General features: G+C 49.5%; 1 protein-coding gene across 3 annotated transcripts; it reads right to left on the bottom strand.

The window, feature by feature from the left end:
• Positions 1-7,662: 7,662 nt before the first annotated feature.
• On the bottom strand, positions 7,663-20,603 carry CCN5 (cellular communication network factor 5). 3 transcript variants are annotated; one of them, XM_045519351.2, is made up of 5 exons: positions 20,268-20,603; positions 20,019-20,133; positions 16,011-16,227; positions 10,704-10,889; positions 7,663-8,655 (listed from the first exon to the last, which is right to left on the bottom strand). In XM_045519351.2, exons 2-5 carry the CDS (start codon positions 20,076-20,078, stop codon positions 8,435-8,437), a joined length of 684 nt encoding a protein of 227 aa, XP_045375307.2. In that variant the 5' UTR covers positions 20,079-20,133; positions 20,268-20,603; the 3' UTR covers positions 7,663-8,434. The 3 variants fall into 3 exon arrangements, with proteins under 3 accessions (XP_045375307.2, XP_010956999.3, XP_010956998.1); XM_010958697.3 differs by having other exon boundaries at positions 10,635-10,889; positions 20,268-20,598; XM_010958696.3 differs by having other exon boundaries at positions 10,635-10,889; positions 20,019-20,111; positions 20,268-20,399.
• Between the last annotated feature and the right edge of the window lie 282 nt (positions 20,604-20,885).

The following is a 20,885-nucleotide window of genomic DNA, read 5'->3' as shown; positions in this document are numbered from 1 at the left end:
TACATCTCCCAGCCTCCTGTGCGGCCAACATAAGACCATGTGATTAGTCCCCACCAATGGAATGTGAGTGGAGTGGTGCCACTTTCAGGTGGGGCCTTTATCAAGCAGGTGATCTCCACCCCTGCCTGCAATTTAGACGCAGAAGGCTGGTGGGCCCAGGAGCTGGTGGAGCTGTAACGCGTAAGTCACCTGACTCACCACGTGAGGGAAAGCTGCCCCCCCAGCTAGGAGCACCTGCCTTGGAATACTATGTGAGTAAGAAGCTTCTATTGCATTAAGCCGCTGAATTTGGGGATTTGCTTGTTATAACAGCTACCATTACCCTAATTAATAAACTTACTTTATAGGGCTGTTGTGAGGATTAAGTTCGATGATATACATGTAAGAGACTCTTAGATGGGACTTTTCCTATTATCTTGTATTTCCAGTTAAAGTCCCAACGCAGGGACACAAGGTGCTGAATACCCTCATATTTCAGAAAGCCACGAGACACACACCAGCAGGACTGACTCTTTTAGGGGCATCATACCAGCTTTTCTCCCACTCCATCCCTTCCCCATCAGCCTCCCTAGGCAGAAGACTAGGATTTGAGAATGATTTTCTAGAATGAGGAGAAACGATACACCTTTTCTGCTCTCTTGGGAGAAGTGGTGAGTGGTATCTGATTCTCTGACAAGGGAAAGAGGACCCTGGCAGAAAGAGGCTGTGAAGTGTACTCAGACAGGGTCTGAAAGAGGTCAAGGGGTCCAGATTTCTCTCAACAGTCAGAAGCCACTACATGTGTTTGAGGAATAGTAGCATTTAAACAGTTGCCACACAAAAGGAATCCATCCCCTGAGAGGACCTGAAGCAACACCAGCTATGCTTGTTCCCTTCCTTCCTTCCTTTCTTTCTTTCTTTCTTTCTTTCTTTCTTTCTTTCTTTCTTTCTTTCTTTCTTTCTTTCTTTCTTCCTTCCTTCCTTCCTTCCTTCCTTCCTTCCTTCCTTCCTTCCTTCCTCCCTCCCTCCCTTCCTTCCTTCCTTCCTTCCTTCCTTCCTTCCTTCCTTCCTTCCTTCCTCTCTTTCTGATGGAGGTACTGGGGATCGAACCCATGCATGCTAAGCATGGCCTCTACCACTGAGCTATACCATCCCCACCCCCACTATGTTCTTGGCCTCATGCTAGAACTCAGAAGGGGAGGAGGGTGGGGAAGGGTTTTAGGGAACTCTCACACTGTCAGTGCTGCAGAGATTCAATCTCAGTAACGCAGAGATTAAGGGCAACTTTCTGGAGCCAGACAGCCTGGGTTTGAATTCTGTGTCTCTAATTTACTAGTTGTGTGACCTTGGGCAAGTTACCTGGCCTCTCTGGGCCTTAGTATCTATAAGATGCCATTAATAATAGTATGTACGTTATAGTGTTGTCAGGTGCACCTGGTTAGGCTGTTTGATAGTTTGTTAAATAACAGTGCCTCCTTGAGGTAAAGGGCCAAGCTTGACTTAAAGGAAGTGTTAAAAAGGATATGATTAGATGTTCAATCTGGACTGAAAAGCATGGAGGAAGGAGAGATGTGATTGAATGTGTTCAAAGGCAATGGTGGAAGAAAAACTAGACCCATTTATGCGTGTCCCTCACCAAGTTCAGATTATTCAGCCAGTTACATGTGTGAAGTATTTAGATTGGTTTGGGACACTTTGAAACCCTCAATCCATGTTAAGTATTATTATTCAAACTGATCCCAGGTCAGAAATCAAATCCTCTCTAAGCTATATTAGTTTCGAGTGTTAATAAGAATGACTATTTTTGTGGTTGTATAAAACACTGATTCTCATACTTTTTGGTCTTCAGAAAACCACTAAATTGCATAAAATATTTGTGAATCCAAATAACGTTGCCAACTCCATTTGCAAAGTAAAAACAATGGGAAAAAACCCACAAACACTCTCTTTATAATCCTCCTCATTTTTTAGAAGAATGAGTTTCATAACCCCTCAAATTAGGAAGGTCATAAGTTCAGAGTGAAGGCCAGTCTCACAGTTGGAATCCATTTTACTTGGTGAGATGTCACTGTGTTCTTATTTTTAATACCAGCTCACTGGCTGGTGTTGGAAGATCTCAGATATAAATTCCTATAGAATTTGCAAGCATCCCAAGCCATTATCACCTTTAATTCTCATGACTACCCTGTGTGACTGGGACCATGGCCTACATTTTCTTCTGAGTCTGTGGAGGTTCAGAGAGGTTAGACGGCTTGTTCAGGGTCACCCAGCTGGAACAATAAATCAAGCCTGGCTTCGAGTCTCCATATTCCTGGTAAAATATGGTCTTTTCCTCTTGGGTGAATGCGTGTTCAGTGTGTTGGAGGGGCCCCTGCTCTCCGTGGCCACCCGAGCACACAGGCTCTCCTTGCTTGTGGTTCGGTCATGTCCTAATGCAGAGGTTCTGTTCCCAGGGACAGTATCCAAGGATCTGGGGATGAAATTCCAGGATTCCTGAACTTGAAAGGGAAAATAATGGTGTCTCTGCACCGGCCTCGAGCTAACACCTAGCGCTTTCTTCAATTAGGAGCGTAGAAAACAAAGTCGTATTAATAGCAGTACTTACTTGCCACCCAAGAAACCACGAGTATTTTCTTATCACAAAGTAGTCATTGCAGATATTTCAAAATACTGTTGTTACTACCATCACACTGAAATGGTGGTTATTAGGGGAAAGGGATATTGCTCAGTGGTAGAGCCCACGCTTAGCATGCACGAAGTCCTGGGTTCAATCCCCAGTACCTCTGTTAAAAAAAAAATAAGAAGAAAGGAAGTTACGGTAATTAGACTGTATCAGATCCTAGACCACATTTTCACTGCAGAGAGGCAGGTGGGCTTCTGGATAGCACATGAAACGTAGTGGCCATACATAGCATTTCCTTTCCCAGGCACCTCACCTCACCTCCCCCAGGCTGCTGGAGTTGCCCCTTGAAGAGGGAGCCCCAGCTTTTGTTACCAGAGTAGCCAGGATAGGCATGGGCTGGCGGGCTGCCTCCTTTGAGCCCTGGAGAAAGGACCAGCGCATCTGTCTATGGATGGGGATGATCTGGAAGAGAGGGAGAAATGGGCGATGTAGGGGTAACGAAGGGAGAATGGCAGAAGTCAGCACCTGAGCTGGTGAGAGGAGGTAGGAGCCAGGGCCTGGGGAAGGGCTGGACTTGGGTGGAAATTGTGACTAATGAAGAATAATCAGGGGCACCTGTGAAGACATGGGGACAGGAGTGTGCTGGCCCAGGCTTCTCCCTGGCTGTCCCCTCTGCCTGGAGCATCAGATGTGGCTGGGGCACAGGAGAGGCTGGAAGACATAGCAGTGAGTCGTGGAGGGAGCCTGGAGCCCACCCAGAGGGCACCTCTGAGCCTCGGAGGGGTTTAAGCAGGGTGGCGTAATCATAGTCATGCTCGACAAAGGTCCTCGTGGCTGTATGGTGTGGTCAGTGGGATGAGGGAGCTAGACGGTGGGCAGAGGGACCAGGGGGACGGATGCAGGTACCCTGGCTTTTCCAGGTATCTATTTAAAGGTTTTAAGGAAGCTGCTGCATCCGGCACAAATAGGAAATATTCCTGGGCCTAGCTCTGCTGCCGCCTCACCCTGAGGCCTTGCTTGGGTAAGTCCGTTCCCCTGGCTGTGACTCCTTTTCTCCATGGTGAGTCAGGAGGCAGGTGGGCCCCAGTCTGTGAGGAGTTTCCCTGACGGAAACCTCTCAGTGGTTCATTCACCAAAGCGCCACGAGAGGGCAGCAGCGCACCACTGTTTTCTTCAGATTCCTATTCATCTTAAGATTTTAGTAAGGTGGAGGGCTTGTTAAAACACAGATTTCTGTGCCCCACTTCCAGGGTTTCTGTGGATCTGGGATGGGGCACAAGATATTTGCAATGCTAACCAGTTCCCAGGTGACGATGAGGCTTCTAGGCTGGGGACCCCACTTTGAAAACTACTAAATTTGAGGATTAGGAGGGTGTGGTGAGTTCCAACCCACAGGGACACGGCCACTGGGAAATCACTGTGAACTGAGCGGCCACTCCATTTGTCAACTATGTATTGACTTTTCTAAGCTGCATTAAATCCCTTTTTAAAAAGCAAGATGTATTATTTCACTCATTCAGTAATGACTGGGCATGGCCTGTCCTAGGCACTGCTCCAGGTCCTGGGAGCCCATCAGTGAACAAAGCAGACAAATTAATTCCCACCGCTTGCAGAGTCTGGCAACAAATAGCAAATGTTATATATAAATAAGTTTCACGGTATGTTGAAAGGTGATTCGTGCTAGTTGCACCAGGGGGGTTGGAAGAAGGTGGCTGGGGTGGGTTTTCAGTGAAATGGTGACTTGTGAGTCAAACTTGAAAGAGAGCAAGGGGATTAGCCACGTGGGGATCTGGGGGAAGATAATGTCAGGTGGCGGGAACAGCCTGTGCAAAGGTCCTGAGGTTGGGAGTACGTCTGGTGTGTTGGAGGAACAGCAAGGAAGCTGATGAGGTCGGAGCAGCATGCACATGGGAGAGAATAACTGAGGGTAAGGGCAGAGAGGTGACGGGGCAAGAACAGGGGGACTTGTAGGTCCCGCAAAGGCTGTTAGCTTTTCTCAGAATGAAAAGGAGTGGCATGGACCAGCTTGGTTTTAACAGGATCCCTCTGGCTCCTTACACCCTGTAAGGAACAAGGGTGAAAGCCAGGCAAGCAGGAGGAGGCTACTGCATTGTTCTGGGCAGAGATGATGGTGGCCCCAGCGAGGGGGAAGCAGTGGAGCTGGAGAGGGTAATAAGAGGTGATACACACCAACACGCGCATGTACCTGTTTGCTGTTTCCGTAACTAAACCAGCTTGGTCAATCCGATTATCTAAGCTGCTCCTCTGCACGGGTGACCCAAATTCTCGACCTGAACTCTTTTTCTCTATGCCCAGACCTGTCCTATCTTTCATCTCCAGCTGCCTCTAGCCACACTGTCCTGGATGACTACTGCCTCCTTAAATTCAAAACATCTAGGACACCACCTCCTATCTGCCACCAATAGGGGTTCACCTCTGCTCTTTCCGGTTTCTGGCGATGGCCCCCCAGTCTCCCTGTCCTCCAGCAGAAAGCCCAGGGATGTGTTTGTCATCTTATTTCCCCTCTCCTCACATTCATCCTTCCAACAAGATCTCACAGGCATGGTCAGGTCCCGCTGATTCTCCAGTCTGCTTCTGTTCTTTCTTTTCTATTCCCACTGCTACTCATCCAGGCCTTACCCCTGAACCCTGCAGTGACTGCATTCCTAATGTAGCCTAGTGGCCAAGAGCAGGGGCTCTGGAGTGGGTCTCTCTGGGTCTGAATTGGTTTTGCCAAATTTGAACTGTGTAAACTTGGGCTTTTTCCTTAATTGCTCTGTACCTCAGTTTCTCCATCTGTGAAATGGGCATGATTATACTTACTTCAGAGGTTATCATGAGGGTCAAGTGAATCATGTGTAGAAGAGGTTTGGAAGAGTCTGGTATGTGGTTAGCACTCGATAAATGTTAGCTCTTATTTTTATTATTTATGCAATAAGTCTTTACTGAGCACCTGTTGTGTGTAGAGACCGCCATCATACTCAGAGACAATCTGACCTAGGAGAAAGGGCACAGGCCTCGACTCAGAAATTCCACTCCTGGGTGCATATTCCAACAAAAATGTTTACTAATATCCAGCAGAAGACATGTACTAGAATGTTTACAATGCCTTATTCATCATAGCCTCAAACTGGAAATGTCCCAAATGCTCACCAAGAGTAGAATGGATAAATAAAATGTGCTGTATTCACACAATGTTATATTCTACAATGGCAAGAAAAAATGCACTATTGTTACTTGACTATCACGGATGCAACTTACCTATATAATGGGCGTGGCTGGGCTGGGCACCTCTGGCTCTGGGCTTCCGTGGGAGGAGACCAATTTTTACCTGGTGACCTTTGCTCCCAACACCATCCCCTCTTCTCCACAAACAAGAAGATTCCCAGCCTTTTTGCCTTCACATCAGTGTCTGACTGGCAAAGAATTGCTGGGACAGGATGATGGTAATAGCTTACTTTCAAGTGAACATAGAGGAATCACTCACCTGATACAATACCACTATGTGGTGGGTCCTCCCTCAGCACAACAGTCCTATAGGGTGGGCACTACCATTTATGCCCATTTTACAGATGAAAAAGTTAAAGCACTAAGAGGTCAAGATAATAATAACAAAAATTTTGATTTAAATCACATAATACTCTCAACAGCCTTATGTTGAGTCCTGCCACTATCCCCATTTTAGAGAAAAGGAAACTGAGGCACAAAGAAGTGAAGTACCCTCCCTGAGATCACAGCAGGAAACCAGCAGCTGGGACCAAGCAGGCTGGCTGAACCCACAGTTTCTCAATAGTGAGATCACAGGCCTTGCAGCGAACCTGGCCCAGAGGCCAGCAGCACAATCCTTGAGCAACTTATTAATCACTTTGAGTCTCAGTTTACCCATCTCTAAAATGGGAATGTGGGTAGCACTGTCCTTTAGGGATGTTCCAAGGGTGATCATGTGGGTAGAGCTCTTGGCAGAGAGTGCCACGCATGTAGAATAGTTCCATGAAGGTCCCTTGTTCTCATCCTGGTCTCAGGATGTTATCAGAATTGTTCTGGGCAATGTGTGATCAGATCCATAAAACTCTCAAGCCTGTGAGAGAACACCAGCCTTGAGAGTCTGATAAACAGCTTGGACTAAAATCCTACCGCAACTATAAACCAGCTTTTGGACAGAGCATGTCTCCAAGTTGTTTCCTTATCTGGAACCAGAGTTAATTATATTTTGTGAAGATCAAATGGTTCAAATGCTGCCTCAGATTCTCAAACTGGGGTTCCTGGAGGAGGTGGTACCCGAGTGAAGTGCTGGAGGCAGCCGTACTGGGGAGCAGGTTGTTTACCACCTGGAATCGCCCTTCCCCAGCTCTGCTTTGTATTTCAAGGCACTGCATTCCCAGGCTCCCTCACCTTCCCAGTAGGCTGGACCAATGGGGGGCACTACTGGGAACTCGGGGGTAGAAGAAAACTGTCTCCCCATCTCCATCTGCTTTTTGTTAGCTCTGCAAGGCTGCATCTCCACGGTGGCTCCTGCTCCTGGCAGACAGCCCTGTGTGAGTCCACCTTCCACCTTCTGGTCCCAGCTTCTGGGCTCTGCCCTCCCTCCGCCCCTCCACCCTGAGGACTGGTATTGAGGGAAAGACGCCGCTCATTAAAGAACAGCTACTGTATGACTCTACATGACTTATCTATGGTGATAGAAATCAGAATAGTGGTTGCCTTTGGGGGTAGAGGGGATGATGGAGAAGGGGCCAGAGGAACTTTCTGAGATGATGGAAATGTTTTATACCTTGAGTGAGGTGTTGGTTACCAAGGTGTGGATTTTTGAAAAGACTCGCGAAGCCATACGCTTAAGACCTGTGCGTTTAACTGTGTCTGCATCGTCCCTTAATAAAAATTAGTCCAGTAAGAAGAAATCCCTGTTTAAATACCAAGAGTGTTTTCTGATATCCTGGTTAGATCCTGATGAAGACACAGTTTTTATTTTTAAACAAACTCAGGTAGATCACAGAAGAGGATATAACTTTTGTATGTAAGGTTTTTTTTTTAAGCAATAAAACATGAGACTTCAAACGGAATTTCACACATGGGTTGGTTTATTTCAGGCCATGTTTTCCAGTCTTTGGGAGGTATTTTTCATTCTCCCCTGCTTTTCCCTAGTCAAAAATGTTCCGAAGCACCGACCTATATAAAGTGTCTAGCTTGGTGCCTGGCACATTGCAGGGGCTCAAGAAAGGTTAATTGTTACTAATACAGGTTGGGTTTAATGAGTCACTTTAAGGCCTCTTTTCTGAGTTTCTTCAAGACAGTGTGATTTCACCTTGTGATTTTTTTACAAAGCATTCAGCCCCTGAATTCTGCCCAGAGTAAGGAGGGAGGGCTTTCTCAGACAGCATAAGCCTGACATGTAAGTTCATGCATAGGCAGGTATGCAGGGACGTTTTTGCATCCCTCCAGGAAAGGAACCAGGAGATTCAGAATATCTGTGCCCCTCTTCACCATGCCCCTAGAAAAAGAGCCCATCCAGCCTGGCACCTGCCTCAGTCTAATGATTAAGGGCGAGATGGTTGCCCCATGTCCTGTAAAGCTAGCCCGTGCACATCTTTGATAAAGGCTGTGCATGGGCTGGGAATGGACCAGGAGAAACCTGGCCATCTTCCCAGGCTGTGAGTTAGAGGAAGGGGGACTAGGGCATGCATTCCTCTGGATCTCAGAGTTCAGATGGACTTGCTGGCTTGAAACACTCTTTTCCTCCAGGACCCGGAGGGTGGACCCAAGCTGGACTGTTGTCTGCAGCCAAGATTGCCAGCTGGGGGAGGTGGACACCGAGTCTCTGTTCTCAGCCTGGCTCTAAAAGGCACTGTTCCGAGGGCTGCGGACCCTGGTGGGTGGGCAGGGCCTGAGTAGGCACAGACGGCGCTGGGTCTCCAGGCGGCAGAAGTGGTTCTGGTTGGACACTCGGGTGGCCACACCCAGCCCACAGGTGGTTGAGCAGGGGCCCCAGGCTGTGCTCCATTCTGGGCAGGAGATGCCAGGGGGCGGGGGAGCGACAAGGCCAGAAAACTGAGGTCCTAGAGGAGAGAAAGGGGTCAGCATGGCAGAGTTAGGGAGCTAAATCCACCCTCTGGTTTGCGGTACAATCTTGGTCATGTTGCTTACCCTCTCTGGACCTCAGTTTCTTCCTTTGTAAATTTCCTAATAGTTGATTGTTAGGATTGAATAAAACAATGGAGGTGAGGTGCTTAACACAGTGTCTGGTACTTGTAAGCACTTCATAGATATTGGTTATTAGGCAGCTATGATGGTGGGACCATGATGGTCCCTCAGTAAACGGGGGTGTCTCATTTCTGTATCCTCCACAACTCCTGTGATAAGCAGCATCTTACAGGATGGAGGTTGGGGCCTGTGTGTGTGGTGGTGCCGTGACCTGGCGGCAAGGATGCTGGTGGTTGCAAGGCTGTGTCTGGGGCAAGGTAGCAGATCCACCGTGGTCTAGCTTTTCCTCCTCCTCCAGTCTTATTCTGTTCTGTTAATATTTTAGTGTCCTTCCTTCTGGTCCTTTGTAACCAGTGGTTCTTAACGGGACAATTTTACCCCCTGGAGGATACTTGGCAACATCCGGAGACATTTTTAGTGGTCACAACAGGGGGTGGGGGCAACTAGAATCTAGCAGGGGTCCTACACTGCCCAAGGCAGCCCTCACAACGAAGAGTGACCTGACCCAAAGGTCACTAGTGCCCAGGTGGAGAAACCCTGTGTTACACACACGTGTGCAGTATGTATGTGTGTATGTGTTCATGTAGCTGTAGACGCCCATATGCGTACACACTGGAGATCAGATTGCATATACGATGTTCTATCCTGCTTTGTATACATAAGGCAAACACCCTGGCATTCGCCTATGTATTTAAACAGATGTACCGCATGCCAGGGTAGGAATAATAAGCGCTGTGTGCCAAGCACTGTCATGACGGCCTGGCTTGTATTTATTTACTCATCAGTCCTCACCACAGCTCCCCGAGGTCGATGCTCTCATTCTCCTTTTACAGCTGGAGGAACCGAGACACAGAGAAGTTAAGCAACTCTTTCAGAGTCACACAGCTAGGAAGTAGAGGAGCTGGGCTTAGAACCGGGCAGACTCCATGCTTAACCTACTTTGCTCTATGGCCCCTCTGGTGGCCCCATCTTCCAGGGAACAAATGCCCTCTTTTTGGTTGCCTTCAAAAATTCATATTCATATAATAATAGCAATTTTGATGATGTGACAATAACATAATTTCTAGGGGGGAGGGTACATATCACTCAGTGGTAAAGCGCCTGCTTAACGTGCACGAAGTCCTGGGTTCAATCCCCAGTACCTCCATTAAAATAAATAAATAAATACATAAATAAATCTAATCACCTCCCCCTCCAATTTCTTTTTAAAAGTTAAAAAAAAGATAATCTCTAAAACTGAAGGGTTTATACCATGAGGTCACTGTCCTTCCAGCCCAGCCCTAGGCCGACCTCTCAGAGGCAGCTACTTCTGCCTGGTTCGATTTTGAGTTCCTCTTTTGATAAACTCCAATAATGACATATTAATAATATTATATAATAGTTAAATTGTATTATATAAATATACTATTATATTAATATTATATAATACAAGAGTATATAATAATATAAATATCAATATATTATATGCATATTATTAGTATAATAATAGTGTATATTATAATAATACATGCCTATATTATACCCCTGCTATGAAATGTGAGAATTTGGTTCAAGCATCCTAACCCTCCTTTCCCCTCCCACTCTACCACCAATTTTTATTTTTGATTGTTTATGATTTAAAATTATATACGTGTACCGCCGCTTCCTGTTTTGTCAGTTTTAAAGAGGTCTTGTGACTCTCTATTTGCTTACCTGTCTCCTCAGCCACCGCCCCCTCCGAGCTTTAGTCAGTAAAACCTTGGCTTTGATGTGTCCAGATGTCCTGGCACCTAAGAAGCCCTGCCCATCTTCCCACCTCCCACTCTGAGCGGCCCTGGACCAGCCGGGCACTCACCTTGGGCTGGGAGGGGCTGGGCCCCCAGCCCCGCTCCCTGGTCGCACACCCACTCCGGGCAGCACTTGCCTGGGACCTCAACCCTCCTGGGGTGGGGGCAGTCCCAGCTGGGCAGCCGCACATCCTCGCTGCACAGCGGCACACAGGTGAAGCCGCCGTCCTGGCAGTGGCAGCGAACCCTGCAGTGGGGCTGGAAGGTCTCCCCATCCCGGTATACCCGGCCGTTCACCTCACAGCTGCCGTCATCCTCTCCAACTGCAAGGGAGAAACCAGACCCCCATCAGTGACCCCCAGCTTCTCCCTGGGCAAGGCTGTGCCGGCCACATCCTCCACAGGGTCCTCTCTGGTCCAGATCCCACAGGGTGCAGTGCCCTTATGGAATCTGAGTGCTGCCAAGAGGCTCCAGCCCCCAGATTTGCACCCCGCCCCGCGGCCATCCTATCCTGGGCACCTGCAGGAAGAAAGTGCAGCCTCCTGCATCCTGGCTTTGAGGGGAGACTCGCCTGGTTTCAGCTCCTTTATTGGCTATTGACCTTGGCTAAGTGACCTCACTTCTTGCTTTTCCTCACCTGCAAAATGGGTTATGATGGTACTTATCTCACAGGGTGTGGTACAGACAAAGTGAAATGATATTTGTAATGAATACAATATGAAGGCAACCTTCAATAGATCCTAGCTGCTCTGTTGTTCTTGTTAGTATAATTATTATGTATTAATAATCATATCTATTTTTAGATATATACAATATTACCACTATTGTACATACACTGGGATTTCATGCAACAAACGTTCCTTGTCCATCTGCTGTTTTATAGTCATCCCTGTCAGGTCAGAGCTTAACTTGCTGGCTGTGTGACTTCGGGTTAATGACTTCTCTGAGTCTCCCTAACAGTAGCAATGATGAAAACAGTAGTTTGCATCTTCAGTGACATGAAATAACGTGTACACAGCAGCTAGCACAATGCTTGGCATACAGTAGATATTTAAGAAACACTCTTTGGCTGAAGCCCTCAAGATATGGGCATCATTACGACCTCTTCCTCCACTGGACATGAATTCTTTGAGGGCTGGGGCCGAGAGTGTTCATGCTAGGATCCCCCGTGCCAGCTTAGAGTGTAGACGGGATACACAGAACCGCAGGAAATGCCCTTTGCACAAATGCCTGGCACAAGGCTTAGCACGTGAGGGACGCTGATAAAAACACTTCCGACTCCTTATGATTTCAGAGATGTGTACCATGCCCATCCTGTGTGCCAACCACTGTGCCCCTAGACAGGACTAAGGCTCAGTCCTTACCCAGAGGGATTCAAGGGCCAGTGCAGGGGACAGATGTGAATGTCACCATCTCCAAGACAAGAGAAGGTAAGAGCCCTGGGGAGGTGTGTGTGAGCCGCTCAGGAGGTGCAGAGAAGGGAACAATCAGGGCAGTTTCCTGGAGCTGAGGCTGGCGCTTTAGCTGGGTCTGGGGGAGAGGACTCACGGGTAAGCAGGTTGTCCTGGGTCTTTTGAGAAAAACCTCGAAGAGGTCCATATACAGGTAGGAATTTTGGAACCACAAAAATCTGGGTTCAAATCCCAGTTCCCTGCTTGCTAGCTGTGGGACCTGAGGCAAGTTACGTCACCTCTCGGAGCCTCAGTACCCTGCTCACAGGGCCACTGGAGGACCAAATGAGCTCGTGTACTTAAAACATTTCGCCCCAAGCCTGGAACATGGTAGATGTTCACTAAACAGGAGTAGGTGATGCTTTTCCTCTAGGGAAAGCCAGCCCCTTCTCCTTGCTACTTCCAGCCCACAGCCCTGACCAAAAATATCCTGCCCTTTCAGCCTGGACCACGTGGCCACTGGTTTCCAACCCGCAGGGGCAGCTGCACCTTAATCCAGACCCCTCAGCCCGGGTCTCCCAGCCTGACTCCTGGGACCGCAGCCCTGGAGCCTCCTGGTCACTGAGGTGATCTGGTCAACAGAGGAATTGTTCAGGAAAGTCAGCCAGCGGGTGATGATTTTAGCAAGGCTTCCTGACACCTCTCCTGGGTCCCCCAGCTCAGCGCTGGTTGTGGTCGGGGTGGGGAGTAGTGATCCCTGGGTAGCCACTCCCCACCCCGGAGTCTGTGTGTCCAGCCCAGACACCACGAGCCACCTCCAAATGTCTTCGATTTGGGATCCCCCCACCCATACACATATGTGTAGCTACCAAAACCTTACTCCTCCTTCCAGGCCCTCTTAAATGGCCCCCCTTGTCCAGAAGCCTCCCTCAAATAATTTCAGGGCACAATCTATTCATCTGGTGAATTCTGCATCCTTTTCTCCCTCTGAGAGTCCCTTGCAGGAGAAGGAAAAACAGGGTTTTTTTGTTTGTTTGTTTTTACCCTCAGCCACTTGCACACTGTGTGACTTCAGGTAGGTGACTTAACCTCTCTGAGCCCCAGTTCCCTTATCTGCAACATAGGAGTAATAATAGGACCTACCTCATTATTAAGGATAAAATGAAATCATGTTTATAAAGTACCTACTCACATGTTCCATAAATGGTACCCATTACTGCTAGCCCCACTGGAACTGTTTTTTTTATTCATGCATTCAACAATTATTTATTGTGTGCCTACCAAACACTGTTCTAGGCAACTTGTGATACAGCATTGATGAGAACAGGCCAAAATCCTGCCCTCATTGGAGTTTTCATTCTAGGGGAAATGCAGTAAATAGAGTTTGTGATGTCAGATGGTGATTGGTGCTAGAAAAATTAAAAAGGGCAGGATTAAGGAGTGGGTTGTAGTTTTTAAATATAGTGATCAGGGAGGGCCTCACAGACAAGGTGATATTTGTATAGAGATGTGAAGAAGGTGTGGGAACTTGCCATGCAGATATCTGGGGAAAAGAATGCAGGCAGCAGGAAGGGCCAGTGCAAAGGCCCTGAGGTGGGATGATTCCTGGGGACTTTAAGGAGCAGCTGGTGTGGCTGGGGCAGAAGCAGGAGAGAGAGAGGGAGTTAGATGAGGTTAGAGAGAAAACAGGAGCAGGATCCTGCGGGGTCTTGTTGGACCCTGAGATGGCTTTGACTCTTACCCTGAGAAGGTGGGGAGCTGTGGGGGCTTTCAGGCAGAGGAGGGACGTAGTGTGTATTTATGTATTAAGAAGCCCTCAGGCTGCTGAGTTGAGAACAGACCAGGGGCCAGGACAGAAGCAGGGAGACTGTTGTGGGGCTTCTGCCAAATCCTGAGGAGTGACGAGGGGGCTCGCTCAAACCAGGGGTAGCAGCAGAGGGACTGGGCAGTGCTGGATTCTGTAAGGATTGTGGAGACTTTACTGCTGGGAACTGTGTGGGATGTGAACAAAAAACGGGAAGTCAAGAATGACTCCAGAGTTAGAGGCACGGGAAGGAAGGAGATGCCTGTGGCTGAGCCGGGGTAGCTCTGCGGTTCCCGCGTCAGGAGCAGGAGCTCCCGCTAGACACGAACCCAGCTCGGAGGGAGCCCTCAGAGGAGGGCTGTCCCACCAGTCAGAGAGCGGGGAGGTGGGGGCAGCACGTTCCCTCCAGAGCCAGGACCGGGACGCAGCCTCTGTGACGTCTCCAGGTCTCTGGGTCACCTGTGGGCGTCACCAGCTCCCCGCTTCCCAATTTGGTTCCTGTCATTATACATTCCTGAGCACCCACTCACGGTGTCCCCTGACCAGGGCTGGAAGTTGCAGGAAGGAGCAAGGACCAAGTAAATCCTGGCCTCCTAGCATCTGAAGTCTGAATCAAGGTGGAATAAGAAAAGCCCCTTAATAAAGTTAGTGACAATGACAGCCACTATGTACTAATTATCTGCTGAGCATCAGGCAGTAGAGTGATGAAAACAAAGATTGTGGGGGCAGCTCCCTGAATTCAAATCCCAGCTCAGCCTCTTATGAGCTGTGTGACCTTGGGCAAGTAACTTAACCTCTCTGTACCTCTTTTTTTTTTTTCCCATTTACAAAATGGGGATAACATCTGTACCTATCTCATATGGTTGTTGTAAGATTAAAAGAGGTAATATTTGTGAAACCATTAATGCTTGGCATGTGTTGTGTGCTAGACACACGTTCAATAAATAAATTCTGCCAAGTGCCTCACATGTGTTGTGGCTAATCTAACTAACAGCCTTGTCAGCTAAGCGTCACTTGTCTAATTTTTTTCCTTTAGATACTTTTTTTTAAAGCAATCATCTCTAAGTTTATAAAAACGCATCACCCCTTTCTCATTATTATATTCCACTGATCAAAAAAAAAGCATTTAATAGGGATTTACTATTGATAACTTTATAAGTTTTGTTTTTCTTTTTAACAAGGTTTTTTCTTATAGACAGACTTATTGTGGATGATTCATGGGAGTCTCTCTCTCTCGTTCTTTTTTTTTTGTGTGTTATATGCACATAGTTGAGAGTGGTAAATTGCCCTATAAGGCTTATTATTAAAAAAGAGAAAAAAAACCAAACCCACAGCAGTCGCTCCCCTCTCCCCTCTAAAGCAGTTGGGGGTGATTTTGCTCCCCAGGGGACATCTGGCAATAGCTGAACCCAGATTGTCAAGACCTGTGGGTCGGGGTGCTATTGGCATCTTGTGGGTAGAGACCAGGGACGTTGCTAAAAGTCCTACCATGCACAGGACAGCACCCCACAGCAGAGAATTATTCAGTCCCAAATGTCCCTAGAGCAAAGTTGAGAGACCCTGATCCAAAGCACCAGAGGGCACCAAGGCCTAGAGCAGTAAAAGATGTAACATGCTCAAGGTCGCTAGTGAGAAGCAAAGTCAGGGTTCAAGCTATGGTCCAAGGGCTCCCAGTTCCAGAGGAAGACAGAATGGAGTGTTGCTTTAGAGCCTGTTTGACTCAGTCCCCAGCTGGGAAATTTTAAGCATCTCAGTTAGTATTGCTGAGCCTCAGTTTCCTCATCTAGCAAATGGGTCTGAAAGTACTGAGCTCATAGGATTATTGTGAGGATTCTGTGACTTGGGAGATAAGTGCTTAGCACAGTGCCCGACACATGTTATGCCCTAAATAGAGAGTGGTACTTTCATTTTCCCAGGAGTGTTGTGAGGGTCCTGGGAAGGGACAATAACTTCTGGTTTGAAGAACCTGGGAGGGCTTCTCAGGGCGGAGGTGTTGTTTTGAGCTTGGCTTTGAAAGCTGGCTATGATCTGGACAGGTAGGAAAGGGGGAAGGTGGTGTGATCTGAGTAAAGACAAAGGGGGAAGTGGAGAGTGGACCTAGGGAACTGGGTCACCAGGTTTGGCTGGGATGGATGGCCTACCTGAAGGAAAGAGGACAAGTGGTAGAGAGAGGAGGGCTTCTCTTGGGACCCCACATCCTCAACTCCCACCCCAAACACCCCCTCCATCAGTCCCGCAAACCTGCTTACAGAGGCACACGGCCCCCCGGCCGCCAGGGCCCGCCCCGGGCTGGCAGACCAGGCCCTGGCTGGGGTCGCAGACGTGGAGATGGTCGCAGTGCTCCCCCAGCCGCCGTGCACATACCCGGCAGCAGTTGCAGCCGTCCAGCACCAGGGGCACCCCCAGTGGGCATCGGGGTGGTGGCCAGGGACAGGCACATGGTGTTGGGCATAGCTGGGTACACACCTGCCGAGACAGAGACCCCACTCAGCCTCAGCCGCTCATGGTGGGCAGTGAGACCGACCCTCACAACTGGCTCCCTCTCTGCCAGGCTGGGCATGTTGGGTCCACACCTTGGCCCTAGAGTCACACAGACCTGGCCTTGAACCCTGGCGGTCCCACTGCACTCCCTAAGAGGCAACTTGGCATTGTGGTCACGAGCAAGGGCTCTGGACTAGAATTCCAGTCCTAATTCTACTCCTTATTAGCTGAGTGACCTTGAGCAAGTTACTTCAGCTCTCTGAGCCTCAATTTCCTCATCTGTAAAAAGGGGATAATACTATTTAACTCAGAGGATTGTTTTGAGGGGTGCGTGAAATGACACATGTTAAACCTTTAGCACAGGGCCTGGTGCGCAGTAGATGCTCAATGCATTTAGCGATGATGATCATCATTGTGAATTACCATGAAAGGCTTAGGCTCTGCCTTCTAGGAACTTACAGGAAGGCCAAAGCAACAAAACAAAGGATTGAGATAATGGGGTACTATATACATTTTCTAGCAGGTGGACATGGATATTTCTCTTGAGGGCTGAATAAATCAAACAGTATCATGGATGTTTTTGATCTTTGGAACAATCCAAGATATGTTTTTGGATGAGCATCGCATCAGCCAGGAAAGTTGGTAAAATACCGACACCCACACCGCCTCGGGGACTTACCAAATCAGAACTTCTGGGGGAGGGCACCGGAATCTGTAGGTTTAACAAGCTTTCTGGGGGCTTCTGGTGCATAGCCAGGTTACTGGCACCTCTGCTCCAGCCTAACCCCCATCCCCCACCATGTAAAGATGGGGAAACTGAGCTCCAGAGAGAGGAAGGGGTTAGCTGCAGGGCTGGGAGCCTGCTTCCCTACTGAGGACCCAGGGACCCAGGGTGGGGATAGACTTTTCCTGTACTAGGGGAAAACCTGGGCCAGGGACCCACCCCCCCAGGGGCAGGCTCAAGGTATCAACCCAAGTTGATGCCCCTCCCCATTCAGGACCGAGAAACAACCAAACCAGAAACCAGATGCCCTGGGCTCCCCATATGTCCATTGGAAGGTAGGGACCAAGAGGCATGCATAATTCAAGTTGTTGCTGGTGGCCCCGTCTGTGGATCCTTGGAGGGCTGCAGGGTTATATGTAGAGGATGGAAGACTTGCAGTTTAGGAAGATAAAATCAATGATCTCACATATCCTGCGTGTCCCTAAAATAGGCAATGACCTCTTTACGCCAATCCCCACCTTGTCCCGCCCCTAGGACTTCTGTTCTGCAGATCTTTCAGTGGCCTTCAGCTCCCAATCTGACCACCGGTGGGGATCTCAGATTGGGAGGCACTCGCAGGGCCCCCCTTAAGTTGGCGCAGGTGATAATAGATGCAAGTGTGCGTCTCTGAGCCTGGTGCCTCGCAAGGGAGTGAGTTCCCATCTCTGCAGGCATTTCAAGCTGGAGATTGGGTGATACCAGATTCTAGAGAAGATGGCCAAATGAGGTCTGGACCAGCAGCATCAGCAGCCCTGGAAGCTTGTTAGAAATGCAGCATCTAGGGCCCTTTTCTGTGAATCTGAATTTGCCTCTTAATAAATCCAGAGGTGATTCACAGGGAGTTGACCTGAGAAGAAACTGGCTGGACTTCGGGGTTCCCTTCCAAACCAGAGGTTGAGCTCCCTTTGTTGGTTAGGGAAGTTCTGACCAGAGCTGGCTCTTGGCTCCCTCCCTCCTGAAAATGGGGGCATCAGGACATGAGCCCTCTGCTTTGCACCTGGGTTCTAACTTTGAGCTCTCACTACCAGGTAAGCTTGGCAGGGGGTGGATCTACAGGTCCTAACATGCAGGCAGGGCCAGTGATAATATTGTTGCTCGTGACTGATATTCACCAGGCAAACCAAGCGATGAGCGCTTTAATGTGAGAATTTAACCCCCCTGTGTGAGGTACCAGCACTATGTCCATTTTAAAGGTGAGGAAACTGAAGCTTAAAGCAGTGTAGTGACATCACCAGTAAGAGGTAGAGCCAGGATCAGAATCCAAGTTCATGTGAACCCAAGGCCCAGGCCCTTAACTGCCACACCTACCTCTTGTCCTCTGGTGGCTCTGATGCCAGATAAGCCTCTGCCTCAGTTTACCCATTTGTTCAAGAGGGGTGATGACAAGCCAGGGAGGGTGTCTCAGCATAGCCAAAGAGAGATAGGCCCTCTCTGGTCTCCTTCTGTCTCCACGCCCTTTCTAACCAGCCCATCCCAACATTCAAGTTGCTCCATCACACACTTGGTTTCCCCAGACCCCAGGCCAGAGTTGAAATCCAAGTTCTACCACTTGCTGGGTGACTCTGGGAACTTCATGGTTTCATGGGGAAGGAGCTGTTTCTGCCTCAGTAAAACGGGGTGGAGACCACCTATCTTGGAGTCATGACAGTGATTTCATGAGGTCACGGCCAGCTCTCAGTCACTGTGACCTGGATTGTTACCAGGCCTCTGCTCCCTGCCCCTGTCCGCAGGCCTGTACCCAGGAGCTCACAGCCTGCCTGGAAGACTTCGAATTCTCTCTCTGAGGATCGTTGTGGCTTCCCTGTGCATGATGACTCTGTCCCCCTGTTCCGTGCAGGATGCTGCCTGTCTCCCTGGAGCTCGGGAGGACTGGAGGGTGGGGACAGGTGGCCAGTGATTCTAGGATGGCTTCATTTTGGCTTTTCACTTAATCCTAGGTCCAGAACCCCAAGTCCCCTGCTCTAACTACCCGAGTCTGCCTCCCTCGTGTCATTCTTTCTCACCCACTTTGGGAGAACAAACAGCAGGGTTGGTTGCTAACAGCGTTCTCAGCCTTCCTCCAACCACTGCTCGGACCCAGGAAAGAAAAGTCCCTGTGATCCTCAAAGGAGCATGAAAATACAGTGAGATCATGGCTTGTGGTGGGGCCAACCCCCATGACACCAGGAACCCTGGATTTGCTACGGTGATGGCAGGTTCGGCAACTGTGACCTTGGTCCAGGATGGGGATGGAGAGGCACAGACTGAAGTCCCCTCCCTCATACACCCAGTCCTATTCTGGGCTCCACCTCCTCTGTTGCTCTGATGCTGTGTGGTTTGGGGCAAGTTGCTTACCCTCTCTGAGCTTTCCCTGACTGAAAACAGGGATTAATAATTCTTTATGGGATTGTTGGGCAGGTTAAACAAGGTACATGTTCCACAAGCCCTTTGAAAATCTTCCATAAGAGAAGGTCCTTATTCCACAGAGCTGTCTCCCTACCTGACTCCAGCTAAGGTGAGCAGGTCACTCACTGCCTGAGGGCCCCACAGCATTGATACCCTTATAGTATGAGCTTCCTAGTCAGCTAGGCACCAACATCCTTTCAAATCCTGACTCACAGGCAAAGCAGGCTGTGTCTAGCACCTGTCCATTTACACTGAGAATATTCACTTCTGTTTGCAGAGGGTCTACGGGAATTGGGAATAATCATAAAAATCTTCTTTTAAATATTTGCCCTATTCCAGGTCCTGTGCTAAGCAATTCAGATGAACTGTGATAAATGATCTTCCCAAAGGCCTCAGGAACAGTCTACCCATTCAGCTGAAGAAGCAGAGGAGGCTCAGAGAGGAGGGGGGATTTGCCTGAGGTCACACAGCAGAGCTGGCCAGAGGCAGCTGTCTGGGCACCAGGGAGGGAAACTGAACTGAGCCCAGCACAGGAGGAATTCTTCCAGGGGGCCCTTGGCTGTGATTTCACACCTCCCCACCACACCAAGGAAGCCAGCAGTACTTTCGGGGCCCAGGGCTCCCTTACCTTGGAGAGGAGGCAGAGGAGGGCGAAGGCCAGGAGGTGGGTCTGTGGTGTGCCTCTCATGTCACTGTGTCCCCTACAGAGCCAGCTTTGAGCCTGGGAGGGAGGACCTGTAAGACTTAATGTTCCGGCGACTATGAGGTCACTCCCAGGCTCACACACACGCACACACACACACACACACACACACGCTGGCCTTTGCAGTCATCGTTTCTCTCCCATCCACATCCTCCCACAGATGAGCCCATTTACCTGAAGGTGACACCGTGGCAGCCACCCAGGGGTGCTTGCCTGTGCGTGCGTGTGTGCGTGCGTGTGTGCGTGTGTGAGAGCCAGAGCCGTGCCAGCACCAAGAGCCTGTGACAGGCTGGCAGGGGCCTCTCTGGCTCCTCCCAGCCCACAAGGGCCTCACTAAGCCACTGCTGGAGCTGCTGCTCAGCCCTGCCCCCGACCCCCTGCTCGACCCCAGAGGGGGGCTGTTGGTCCAGGCAGTGCTCGGCAGACAGCCCCTTTGCGGAGCTGACCCAAGTCCTCCCGAGCCCTGGACTCCGGGCAGCTTCGGCGGGCCTGCGGTTTCTGGCAGGAAGATTGGCAGCCATCCAGAGGCGGGTGTGACCCACAGCAAAACTTCCCCGGGCGGCCTGTTTGCTTTTGGCAACGAGGGGCCTCCGCACGGCCTGCTTGCTGAGCTCTGGGAGGCGGCCCGCGGTGGGCGAGCCCATGTGGGCTGGACCTCATGTGTGCCCACCCTACCTAGGCGATCCTGGTGACCTAGAAGAACCAAATTCATTTCCTTTAGTTCAACCAACTCTTCTGTGTCTGCAGCAAAGGGCAGATGGGGAGAGAACAGCGGGAGAGGACAGGTGGTGT

Source organism: Camelus bactrianus, chromosome 19, assembly GCF_048773025.1.
Source record: "Camelus bactrianus isolate YW-2024 breed Bactrian camel chromosome 19, ASM4877302v1, whole genome shotgun sequence".
NCBI lineage: Eukaryota > Metazoa > Chordata > Mammalia > Artiodactyla > Camelidae > Camelus > Camelus bactrianus.
Note: the sequence above shows the minus strand (reverse complement) of the source record. Positions and strands in the feature narration are given on the sequence as shown.

Bases quoted from the DNA above. Each gene is read 5' to 3' on its own strand.
- CCN5 (XM_010958697.3), bottom strand. From the start codon at position 20,078: ATGAGAGGCACACCACAGACCCACCTCCTGGCCTTCGCCCTCCTCTGC. The intron at 16,228-20,018 runs GTAAGGGAGCCC...CTGTCTCGGCAG, and splicing joins TCCTCTGCCTCCTCTCCAAG to GTGTGTACCCAGCTATGCCC. The intron at 8,656-10,634 runs GTGAGTGCCCGG...TCTCTCCTCTAG, and splicing joins CCAGCCCCTCCCAGCCCAAG to GACCTCAGTTTTCTGGCCTT.